A 13,174-nucleotide genomic window follows, 5' to 3' on the forward strand; every position below is an offset into this window, starting at 1 on the left:
TAGAGTAAGAGGCGTCCAACTTGCATGAAAATGAAAAAATTGTCTTTGCATTTATAGAATGTGTATTGGAAAATAGTAATAAAATATACGGACTATTTATGTTGTGTCTTCAAATGATTTTGACAGTATGGCATGATATGTTTTTGCCTTTTTTTAATGTGTGTGTTTCGGGAGTTTCTGAAGCCCTTTTATGACTTAATTTTCAGAGACTTGATCCTATAGTCAAGTTACAGCTATTTTAATTAAATATGTTAAGGTTTAGGTTTTTTTAATCTGGGAAAACAGGATGGTATTCTAAAAGGCTTTCTCTATGCTTCATAAACCTATTGTGGTAAAAAGTATAGGTGGAATGCCTCAAACTTTTTACATCTCAAAATTTGAACCTAAAATGTCTAGTTATCACTGAATTAAAGCAAAAAGTTTCCATTTTCCTTAATTGTGAACACAGAGTAATGGTTTAATTTGTTACCAGTCAAGTAAAAGTAGACACACAGCTTTTCATCCAAGTATTATTTCCAAAGCGTCATTTGAGACCTCTGTTCATCATGTGAATCAAGGCTGTCTTGATAGTTCCAGTCTTTTGAATTAGGTATTTGTTTCTAAGGACAAGCAGATGCTTTAATCTTGTCTTTAATCAGTTTTTTGGGGCCTTTTAGATGGTACTGCAACTTGCTGCAGTGTTGAAGAATGAGAAATGTTGACTTTTTTTTTTTCTTTTTTTTCTGTTGGTTCAGTTTTGGATCCATCCTAGCACTTCTTACTCGTTTGAGTGCCTTGTGTCGACAGTGATGGTGCTGTAATTGTCTGGGTTGGGTTTTTTGGTTTTTTTGCAGTTTATGAGAACAGTTAGCATCCCATGGTATAAGTTGATTGCAAGCATCTGTTTAGGTAATTTCATTCAGCTGTCTAATATCTCTTTGTGGATATAAGTATACATAAATATTATAGCATCTTCAAGCTCCAACCATGACTGGGGGCTCAATCTTAGATATTTTACAATCACAAAAAATAAAACAGTGGTCTTGTCAGAGAGACAGAAGAGTAGCACCTGTAACTAATCTGAACTTCTCAGAGGCACCAGGGAAGTGAAAAATTCAACCTTGAAATCTCTCATTTATGTTCCTTAACTTTTTAACATAATATTGGAGGTGTTGTCAAATTTACAACAAATAATTACCTGGATAGTGATTCCATCTGGAAAATGAATTAGACCCTTTTTTGTTACTGTGTGATACATCCAGATCTTCCTGCAGATGCAGAGTCACTAATGCCTGCATGATGTAGAAACAAATAATTTGGTGTATGTATTGAGACTCCTGAAAGTAAGCTGGGCTCTTGTTTTTTAAAATAGATTCCAGCTGCATCAAGACTTGAATAACTGCATGTGTATGTATAAATTAATTACAGTCTGGTGAATTTACTTGCTAATAGAATATGTTACCTTATTTGTTCATATAGAATTCAAGTTTTCCTTTTTTTTTTTTTTTTTTTAGAATGTAAAAAAGATGTAAAAAGTCGTTCCTGCAGGATTATACAATCTAAAGGAACAGAAGTTTCATTCAGCCCATTTTTCTTCTGGTTGCTTTTTCTTCAACCTAAGCAGTGGTAGTTCTGGAATTTGGTTAGGAGAGGAAGGAATCCTTCTTGCTGCTATCTTTGTGTGGCAAACTAACAACTGTTTTGCTTTTGCCTCACCTTGCAGTTGAATAACTTTTAAACTCTTGTATGAGCAGAAGACAAGCTGGATATTGTCAACTCCTTTGAGCTTTTTGTTGTTGTTGTTAACGGATTACTGGAATAATAATTACTTCTCTCATCAACCTTAACTTTGATTTTATATGGATGTTTATATATAGCATCTGTGCAGCTGGGTATTGCATACATTTGTGTAGGTGCATGTGGTTTTTATGCCCTTGAAGTCTAGAACTTGAAGACTGCTAGAACTGCCTTGAATGAGAAAGGATGGGGAATCAGAGGGGTGGCTTTTTTAGTTTATTTAATAGCCAGGACAGTGTACTAACTTCTGTTTCTTCGTTATTTTATTACCTAAGCATTATTAGAATGAAATTCTAGCTTTTTCTGCTCAGTCATGAGATGGCTACACGAATGTAGGGTTAGTCTCTAAGAAAAGAAAGATGTGAAAGAAATTCACTTCATGTAAAATCAGATGTGTTCTTAAACTGACAGTCCTAATTTGGGGCGAAATCTTAGCAAAGAGAGGCAGTTCAGAGTCTTCACACAGATTAACAAGGGAAATGAATGATACAGCATGTTTCCCCCTGATAAAGATTGAGGCCGAAGATCCTCAGCTCCTTTGGACCAGTACTATCTAGGGCAATTACTGACCTCTGTGTAAGCTGAAGGAATAAAGTGGGGAGAGAATCCCCTCCTGCCATCACTAATGGAGTGGAACAGTTTGCAATTCCAGTAGATCAGTGGGAGCTGTTCACACAGCTGTTCTCCCTTCCCAAATCCCAGCCAACACACTTCATTACACTTTGGCCACAGCTGCTCCCACAATCCTGCCTCTGCATAAAAAAGCCTGTTGAAAAATAGCGTGTGTAGTTTTCTGTGCCGAATGCAAAAATAATGTGTATCCAATAACGCTGCAGTTAGTTTATATACTTACAAATGTATCTGTAATGTGCGTCTGGCCTTCTCAAGCAGATCACACTTCTGCATGCAAGGAAATGCCCCTCAAGTGAGCCATTTGATGAAGGAAGCAAGTTATAGTTACGTACAGGTTAGTGTAACTAGCTTTGTTAGGCATTTTGTAAAAGCACATCAACAAAACCAAATGGTTTATCTCCATGCTTGAATAGCAGCTGTTTAATCTATGATTTCTATTTCTGGTTTTCAGATAATATTTAGTAAAGTCTGTTTTCTGGTTTTAGTTTTCCGTGAAGGCTTTTGTCAAAGTGCTCCTGCAGCTGGTAGGGTCATAGTCAGCTTCTCTTCTATCACCCATTCCTCAGGCAAGGAGTTCTGCCCGAACTCCACGAGAAGCGAGTCTCTGAGCAAAGGACTGCTGACCCAAAAGCTTCAGTTAAGGAAACTTTCTGTATTTCTGGAGCCAGTTCTTTTTCACCCAGTTGTTGATCTCCTGTAGGTTTTCCAACACCTTTGTGGTGACATGGGCATGCTGAACCAGAGATCCGCTGTCGTCGTCAGCACTGGATCTAGAGTCTTTCAGCTACTGTAAGGAGACTCTTTGTAGGATAGTCAAGGCGTTGGGGCAAAGAAGGCACTTCTGTCTTCTTTGGAAGCGAGGTAGACCAGAAGGTTGTAGTCTGGAGAGCGCGATTTCTAACAGACAGGCTGCTTGAGAATAAACAAAACTTGCTTCTTCTAGTGTCTTCTCTATGTGTTCTTGTGTCCGGCTGCATTTATGTACTGTTCATGCCAAGTTTTCAGTAACTACTTTTTTTTTTTTTTTTAATTACAGCTTAGTGGAATTTTGGGTATTATTTCCTCAAATGTTTGATTATGTAATTAATGTAGTTTATAGGCAGAGAATTGTTTATTGCTGAACCAAGTTGATGCCTGTATCTGGTGAATCCATTTTCTCAGTTCTGCGAACAGGGTTCTTGATTGTTCCGGTTATTGTTTATATTTCATCTTGTTTTCTCTGGCACTATGGATGATACTGTTAGTATCTTTAATATCCCTCTGTTTTGTCACTTACCAACTGTCTAAACTGCTGGCTTGAAACTTCTTTTTCCTCTTAGCACCAGTCTCATTTCAGACTTAAAAGCTGACTCTGCTTCTGCCTGCTTTCATCTTCACGTACCTTATATTTAACAATAAACAAAGAAATGATGTTATCATACATATTATCTATATTTAACTTCCTCAAATGCATGCATTTTAAAATTGCAAACTAATAGTGACCGGAAATGTTTTATAGCGGTAGCCATATTTGCATTAAAAATATATATATACAGTATTAATAATTTCTACACTCTGAACAACAGCAATTGATGCTTGAAATTACTTTATTTTCCCCAAGAACTTGTACCATGACTTTTTTTTTTTTTTTTTTTTCTGGTAGTGAAGTTGAGTTAAACAAGAAACTTGCTCTTAATACGCTTTGAAAGAGAACATGTCATTCTGCTGCAATTAGTTGTGTGTTTGCACTATGTCTTTATTACCAATATGAATATCCAGGTTTGATGCAATGCAGTTGTGTTTCGTTGTTGTTTCCCAGACTTTTGATTTATTGCTGAAGTGTTAGAGGCATGAATTTGTTGGGGTTTGTTTGTGGCTATTGAGCTCATAATAATCTAATAAGAATTGTATCAGCTGAGAGATACTTAGAAGAATGCCAGGGAAGAACTCGACATCTCAGAAACTTTCCTTTGAGTGGTGGTTGCTGTTTGCCAACAAAATAGCTTATTTTTCAAGAATTTACCTTCACTGAAGGAGCGCTTGTTTTACTCTGTTTGAGCTGTCTTGGTTTTGTGCTCTAATTCCTCTTTCCATTTAAAAAAGTCTACCTCAGTGACTGTTTTCAAATTGTAGTGTTTTGAAAAGATTAGCTTGTACCTATAAGATACAGTTCAATGCTTTAGTGCAATATAATTGGGGAAATACTAAACGACACTGACCTCATTTCCTTTAGAACAATGAAAATTAATAGTTTCACATTTTATTAGGCTGATATTCCAGATGTAGTGTACATTTAATTAAGTGTAGTTTCCTTTTGGTTATGGTATGTGTATCTGCTTTTTGTCGCAAATTCTTTCTAGTTTTACAGTTTTCCACATGTTTTCTTTCACCATTTATGATTTTTTCAAAGCAGAGCTATAAGGATTTAAATCACTTTAGCATGCAGCAAAACAGTTCCCATTCAAACAGTAAACGCCATTTTAAAAAGCCTTTAGATCTTCTGTCACTTCATAAATATAAATGTATAAAAACATTATGCAGTTGTAGTGCCCACCTGCTAATTAAATGCAGATTTCCTCAAACTTGTTTTAAAATCTGCTTATTTGTTTCAACTCTGTCTCTGTTCAGAATACATATGGCCCTTGTGAAACTAATTATGCTTATGGAGCAGCTGTTAAATTTAGTGCAACTAATTTTATCCAATATTTTACATTTTAATTGATTACCTGTGAAGAAATTAGCAAATTAACACTTATTGTGCAGCAACTGAATGGGCTTTTATGGATACTTTCAATTTTTACAAGTGGACTAAGTGTTGATGGAATAAAGACATTTCTTAGGATTTTAGATAGGAAAGTTATTGGTGAGCCTTGATTATCTGGTGTGAGAATTTAGGGATACTGAGTGATGCCAAGCATCTGTGTGTTCTGTAACTTAGACATGAAAAGCAGATTGGAAAGTAATAGCTTTTCACAGAATTTTGGTAACATATGGGCTTATCTGGATCTAAGAACTCTTTGAAGATCTTTGAACTTGACTAAATGACTTAACCTTTGGCATGGTGGGTGGGTGTTTTGTGTGTGTTGGTTTGGGGGGAAGGGGGTGTGCATGCTGGCAGTCTACTCTCCAGCTCGATGATTTTTTTTTTCTTTCCCCCTCCAGTAGTTCTATAATTTGAACACTTTGGGGCTTGCTTTAATATCAATAATCGGGATTGTTTTTATTCTTCAACAGTAGTAAAATAGAAAACCTTTATTCTCTGCTTGATCTGTGGACTTTTTGTTTTTGTTTACTGATGAATTCTTGGCACAGATGACTTCTCATAGCTCCATTTCATAAAGTTATGTCTTTATTTCCTGTTTGGTATATAGCACAAGATATTTCAATGGTAATTCATAGTGACACACAGGTGAATTCGTTTGTGCGACAAATGGAAATGTACCGCAGCTTGTTACACACTGAGTAGCAAATTTAGTATACTTGAATTTTCACTTTATGAAATTATCTTCCACTGTCAAGAGCCTATTTTGGATTTAATATAGGCCTTATGGAAGTTTGCATGAAGCGTTCTTAAAACAGGTATTTTATGATTTGGGGCTTATACGTGAACTAAAAAGACAGCTGTCTTATTAAAATGGTAACACACTGTAAAATGAAGTTCTGTGGCATTACGTGCAGCTTTTCAGCGCGCTTAAGCCTGGCACTGTGAAGGTGCTGATAATGGCCCTCTGGTCTGAGGTTAGTCCTTGCTCGTCTGCCGATACCGAGAGGCTCTGCCCCGCGAACCTTGCCTGCGCTGCTGGGGGACGACACTACTAAATACGGAGAGGATTTTAGGCAATATGAAGGGTCACTTTTCTTGTTGGTTTTGATCTTAATTTTTTAATTACCTGCAGCCTTGTTGTACTAGAGGGAGGTCAGTAGCCTTACCTGAAGTTGTCAAAGCATGACCTAAATTTCTGAGGTTTCATTGTTCAAATTCTGCAGTTGCCACAGAAAAGTGGCTGTTAGAGATTGAATGTTACCTCTTTCTTTAACAGGAAGAGAGAGGGGGGGAAGAAACAGCATAGAAATTAAGTAGAGAAAGCTATTTGGATTGCAAAATCAAAGACTTAAAGCTTACAACATTCCAGACTTGCTTTTAAATATTGTCTTAATTCTATCCTGATGTCTGCAGGATGGTATCTGTTTGTACAGTCACTTAACTATTACGCAGTGGTTTCAGGGAAGACCAAGCTAAATGGGGAATCCTGGCTTCATTGAATAGTCCTCTTGTCACCTGGTTTGTTGAAGCTTGTGTTTGGTGTTGCAGAATTAGTCTTGAACTGTATTAACAGGTGGGTTTAATTAGCCTGGGATGTAAGAGAGATTGGAGCTTCCCTCAGAGCTGGAGGAAATTAGGCAGGTTTTAAATATTGGTGGGGGCCTTAGAACAGTTGTGTGTAGGAGGGAAGATTTAGGTGGCAGTTTGTTTTGGGAGTACTTACCAATAAATCCCAGGAAAAGTGTAACATCTGCCTGTAAACAAACATAGCACATCCTTTTGCATACTTTGTGGGAGAGTTTTAGTTTAATCAGAATGTATTAAAATGTTATTTTTTTCCAAAATTCAGGGATTCATCCTTTTGTGTGTATATGTTAGATGTAATGGTAACAAGGGATGGTCCTTGCTTTTAGGATTTAGGTGAAAAAGAAGGGTTTCAACTCTATTTCTTGGGTAGAAATGGTTTGAAGGATACTGTTCTCTGCAGGAATTTTATCCAAGTAGAGACCAGGCCTGGATAAATAGACCAGGCTTTTGATAGTCATATGACTAAAAGCATAGAAGTAGTTTGGCTGGACCTAATCTATGATTATTTTACACTTAAACAGTTCTGGATTATGTAAGCAGTGAGGTTATGTGCTGCCACGGGCCAGATTAAGAACTTTTCCATGGCTGGTATATATACAGTATGAGCTTGCAAATTGGCCTTGCCTATTGGCAGTATCAGTGCACAGAAAAAATTGGTGGCCTTTGGTCTGCAGGGAATATATGGGAACTGAAACTGCTTTTCTTTCTTTGTGTTTTTTAAATGTTTTTGTTTAATTTCTTTGCTTTCTGCATATGTAGTTTGGGCTTCTCGCTATACGGGGTTGCATACCTTTTGCTTCCTTCTTGCTATGCATCTAATCTCTTTAGCTTCATTTATTTAAGTTTTCTTAACTTTGTTGAATCAATAGTCTCATTTTTGTTCTGTTTAAAATGCTTGACCTCCCCGCCCCCCCGAAGATTACATCTCATGCCTTTTTTTAAAAGATAAAGTGAGTTTCTTCTTTGCTTATTCTTTTCATCAGTCCTTTCCTTAAGCTTTTCAGTTTGGGGAGAAAGAAGCCTTAGCTCATATTTTGTTTTTTGACGAATGCAGGGAAAACCTGTTTGTAGGCAAAACCCATTGCCTTTTTATTTCCTAGATGTTTTGCAGTTCCCCCTTGTCCCTGTGAGACTGGCACTGCAGAGTCCCTATACATTTCAGTGCTTGTCCATTTTCATGGCCTAAAGAGGTGCAGTTTCATGGATTCTGGAAGTGATGCAGCGTTCACTCAGTATATCAGTATAAATATGGCTTTTGCTTCAATCATAGCAAATCATCATTTCCTATGGCACTTCATAGAAACTGAGAGCTCTCTTAAGAGTGCACACGCTAGCAGAGATCAAGATGACAGTGGTCTTACCTGCTTAAGCTCAGCAGTTCTCACATGGTTTATTGCTGGCTTCCTGTTAATTCTGCTTCAGTTTTAGAAGTAATGCTGGCAGAACTTATGTTATCCTGTAAGATGAAATTGTTCTAGAGAATTATACTGCAAAGATTGTTATTTTTGCCATCTTATGTCAGTTGTCTTTTATTCTCTGTGCTTCCTTTGTTTCATCAAAATGTGGTAAAACTACATGATGCATCTTAACTCATAATATGCTAAGCTGCTACTTAGATAGTTATGCAGTTATATTTTAAAATTTTCATGCCTGTTTACTTGTGTGAGAAGTCCCTAAGGTTTTTTTTCTTTTCAGACTAGCAGAAGTCTTAAACAAGAGTTGAGACTCAGCTTAAATTTGTTAATTTGTTAAATTTCTTAACAAAACTACGTGTTGTGGTTTTTCTAATAGTCTTCTGTTACTGTGACTGTGGATGCATTGCGAAGGAGAAAGATTAATACAAGATAAGCTTTTTCAAAAGTAATCGTTGCTGTACAACATTAGAAACACAGTAGTTACCCTAATTTAAAAATGATTAACAGAATCTAAGTTTCACTAGCATTCAGGAATTGAAGGGAGCAATAATGTTAGACTGTTCCTTTTTTCTTTGCCTCAGTTTTCCTTACTTGCTTTACCCCTGTTCACAACGGGGTTTAGTACATCTTTCTGTATTTTTGGAGTTATGTTGCTTTATCTGTGCTTTATAAATGCTGTTTGTAATCAGTGTAAGTAAATACAATGAACTTAGAAGGTAGAGTTGGTTTTATTTGGGAAGGCTGTAGCTCTGGAGCATGAAGGGAAAATAATGAAAAATTAAATATTTGCAAAAAACTTTGTACAATGATGGAAGACCCAGGAAGACTCATCTTTGGAGGAGGTCAGGCTACGTCTCGGTGCGGATCCATCCCAGGTCAGCGTGGCTGGTGTTTACGTGGTGCTACATCAGTGGCTGTGTTAGGGTGTGCCTGTCCGCATCCCTCTGCGCTCCCGTCTTGGCTGCTCTGTCCTGTACCGAGCAAAGAAACCCTGCGTACATCTCGGCTACCGGAGAGCAAATGTCTAGGAGAGGGAGCGAGTTGATTCAGGTGCCGCAGAATACACTAGATCTACTTTGCAACTTTTTTTCTGCACTGTTCCCTCTATAGAACCCCTAAAATAAGGCATCGCAGGCAGTTTGGGTTAGGCTGGGGGTCGGCAGCCCATGGAGGCAGCCAGACTTCACACCTGAACTGCCCCGAGACCCTTCTGCCTGTGCTGACTTGTTATCTGAGCTAACAAGTCTGACCAAACTGAAGTTGTCTCTGCATGAAGCCAATTCTGGATTGTCTGCATCTGTGCTCTGGGCTGATCTACAGCCCAGATCAACTGTTCTGATAATTGAAGGATTGACTGAACTAATGTGTCCTGCAGAGATGGCTTCTGTGGACTAGAACTTAACATTTTTGTTAAGATCTTCACTGTAATATCCCGTCGATAGTCATCTGCCTGCCTCACCTGCGTGACTGGGACAGGGAACACAAGCTGTATCAGCTCTTTTCTATAATTGTAAAACCCAAAGGATAAACAATGATTAGGGATCACTTGAGGCTAACGAATTTTATGGGTGCAAAAGATTGCAAATGACAGAACAGTGACAGCTTCTGTAAAGAAAATGTTAATCAGCTTGTCAATGCTGTTATAAGGACATTATTACAAATTTGATGCAGCAAGTCTACTTTTAATTTTTAAAAGGTGGTTTTCTGTATATAAATTATACCTGCCATTTGTTCTACTTAGACATGTGAGCGAACAGAAATCTGGGATTTGAGCATCCAGCTAATCTGAACTGAATTTGCACCTGTGAAAGGTAGATGTGAAATCAAGTTCAAATTTGAGCTGAGAAAGTAAGCTCTCTAGCAATAAATATTTTAGATTCCTCAGTTATTTCTGTTTGAAGGACTACACCCTTAAGTAAGAAGAGGCCTTGCATCAAGTGAAGGTGATTTGGGTTGCTACAGGGCTGTTTGTTTGTTTGTTTGTGTTTTTTTACTGTTTCTGACTTTGCATCTTACCTGCAGAGTTCTCAGAAATCATGGTTACCTTTGAATAGTGAATGTCCGTAGGGCAGTGGTCTGTAAATCTGTGCCTGCCTCATTGTGATGCTTGTAAAGCCAGTGTCTTTGTGCCAGCCAAAAAATAGATCTAATATCCAGAATACTCTTATGGGTCAAAACTTCCTCTACCTGAGGACTAAAGAATAAATGGATGCTTTTTAATTTGTGATGACATAATAAAAATCCACTTTGAGACAGAAAATGTTCTATAGTTCATAATATGCCACTTAAGAGGTAATTTGATCTATTGTATTAGTGCTAATAGTGTGACCGATAATAGGAGATATTGTGTTGCAAGAGATGCCATCTGCTGAATGAAACGTAAAACTGAGGTTCTGACCTCTAGTGCTAGTCTGAAAGGCTCAATGGCAAGAATAGGTATGTTAACCCAGTATGCTGGACAAATTCCAGACTCAATAACAACATTCTTCCGAAATGTAATTTATAGCTTCATCTGGATGTAGTATTTTCTTTTGCTTATTCTATTGTTGAGTTTTATTAAACAGTTGTTGCCTTTTAAATTGAGTGATCTTTTGTATGTGATTTTGCTTTTAAAGGCCTTTGGAGTTTTGCACTCCAAGAGGTGCTAAATAAATCTTTTTATACTGTTTTAAAAAATGCCATTCCCCCCCCAGCCCTCTCAGTACTTAATGAAAGTTTTCAGTGAGGTGCCATCAGAACTTTTATGAAGATGTACGTTGTAATAGAAACTTAAGCAAACTTGAATTGCTGTTTTCTTAAATATTCATTGTCTATAGCTACTCATCTACCATAGAAAAGAGGTATTGATTCATGATAAATTAAAATTTAGAAAATAATCTAAAAGAAATTCAGGAATAATGAAAAGGATTTTTTGGATATGTATAGAAATGGTCATATTGTACTACTTCTTGATCTTTTTTCATACATTTATTACAGAGGAATGATGACATGATTGAGAACAGAGTATCCTCTAGCCTTGTAGGAACTTGTAACCAAGAACGAAATATGTGCACAAACCCTTGCACCTGTATGCAGTTTCCTGCATTATTGGGCTGGTAGGGTTGGCCTACTTATAGGTTTTCTGCAAAGTGTGTTTCAAATCTGAATTTGATATTGAGAAGCTGCGTGCAAGTGTCAGCTCTGCAGGCTAAAGATGGGGGTTTCGACATGTCACTTCTATTTTTTTTTTTCTGGGTTTTATTGGAACATCATCATTAGTAGTAATAATGTATTTAATATGTAAATACAAGCTAAATTGATCAGAACATAAGAATTTAAAGTTTAATGCTCAAGAAAAAAAAAATTCCTTCCTTTCCTTCTTCAGTAGCTCCAAAGGTTACTTTGGTAATACCAGATTACTTTGTTAATGGGTGAATACTATGTAGTGTGGTTTAATTTGTTCTGCATTCTTCCTTCAGAGTAGAAGCAATGCTTTCTTTTTCACTTTTCTTTCGGTAAATTGGCAGGTTTTTGTTTAAAAGTATTAAATTGCTAAATCATTTGAAAATGTGTTTAAAATAGTGTGACTGTATAACATCTAACATACAGTGACAGTGAAAAATGTATGACTGCTACATTTTAATACTATGGATTTTGTGTAGATCACGATCAAGACCTCGTCAACGTTCTTATAGTCGAAGTAGTGAAAGATCCAGTCATAGGAGAACTCATAGCGGGTCTCGTGAAAGAGAGCGACGTAAAGGCAGAGAGAAAGAAAAAATAAAAGAGAAGGGCAAAGGAAAAGAAAAGGAGATATATGGCGCGAAGCATGGGTAAGTGAAATGACAAAAAATATAACTATAATAAAAACAGGGAACAATTTAGTGTCGTTTTGCTTTTTTGTAATCAGTTTGCTTTATAGTACATGATATTTTATATAAACTAAGTGGAAATTAATTAAAATCTTTGAATAGTTTCTTAGTATTTTAAAATTCTGGAATGTGACAACATTTCAAACTAAATGATGGTTTAATTTACAAGTCTTTTTTCCCTTTGATTTGCAAATGTGCTAAATAGCTTTCTTCAATTGGTTAATATAAATGTTTTTCCAATACATAATAACCACAATTTAAAGAAAAAATGAGGAGTATTTGAAAGTACAATTACTATTTCCTACAAAAAGATGGTTTTCAATGTTCCCCCCTGCCTGCCTTCTACCTTGTCAGAAGTTCCTACTGGGCTTCAGTTGTGGCTCAAAGTACAGTGTCAGCAGAAGCACTTGCTATGGGTGAATGATGGACTGCCTTTCAAAACCTGCTGTCAATGTAATTTCTGCTTGAAATGACTTGGATTGCCTTTCCTGAAATCTGTAAAAACAAGATCAACAATTTGTGTAATTACCTTTGCTTTATACATCTTGATCTCCTGCAGCCTTCACTGTGATATTTATCTTTTCCCTGTTTGTGATTGGTTTCAAAAAAGACGACACTGGTGTGTCACTTAGTGAACTTCCCTTTGGGGGATTCCCACTGAAGTGCTAAATGGGAATTTCTAGAGTAGCATCCTCCACCCACGTTCATGGAGGTATCTCACAATTACCTCCCCGGTTTTATGGCTTGATGATATTAGTTATTGGGTCTGTCAGACTTATTGTCTCACCTACTTGTCCATGGTTATAGCATTGATTATGTAAATATTCAGGATTAGCTATTTGCATGTTTTTTTCTTATTTGCAGTACATTACTTAGACTGCTGGGAACTTTGAGTGGCATCTTCCACTCATTTTAAGGGACACTTTCCTCATTTTACTAAACCATGTGGGATATTTGTGTCTTCTTCTTGTGGACGTTTTCAGCAATCAGTAGTGTTGAATGTAAACAGAGGTCCTGAGATGTTTGCAGTAGGTTTGATAAGTCACAAACAAGGTGCCTTTTACCCATTTACCTGAAGTTCAAATATATTTTGGTACTTCTAGAAGACTTGAGGAGAAGCCTGGATGTTCCAGCCAAAATTATTGGCTTGGTTTTTTGTTTTTTTTTTT

General features: G+C 36.9%; 1 protein-coding gene across 1 annotated transcript in view; it reads left to right on the forward strand.

Annotated features, from left to right (window-relative positions):
- Window positions 1-13,174, forward strand: part of RSRC1 (arginine/serine-rich coiled-coil 1) — a 171,298-nt gene that overhangs the window by 19,105 nt on the left and 139,019 nt on the right. Inside the window, exon 3 of the mRNA XM_010584955.1 lies at window positions 11,796-11,966. Coding sequence (XP_010583257.1) covers window positions 11,796-11,966 — 171 coding nt within the window. The remainder of the gene's footprint in view (window positions 1-11,795; window positions 11,967-13,174) is intronic.

The sequence above is a fragment of the Haliaeetus leucocephalus genome, unplaced genomic scaffold, assembly GCF_000737465.1.
Source record: "Haliaeetus leucocephalus isolate CR32 unplaced genomic scaffold, Haliaeetus_leucocephalus-4.0 Scaffold1014, whole genome shotgun sequence".
Classification (NCBI taxonomy): Eukaryota; Metazoa; Chordata; class Aves; order Accipitriformes; family Accipitridae; genus Haliaeetus; species Haliaeetus leucocephalus.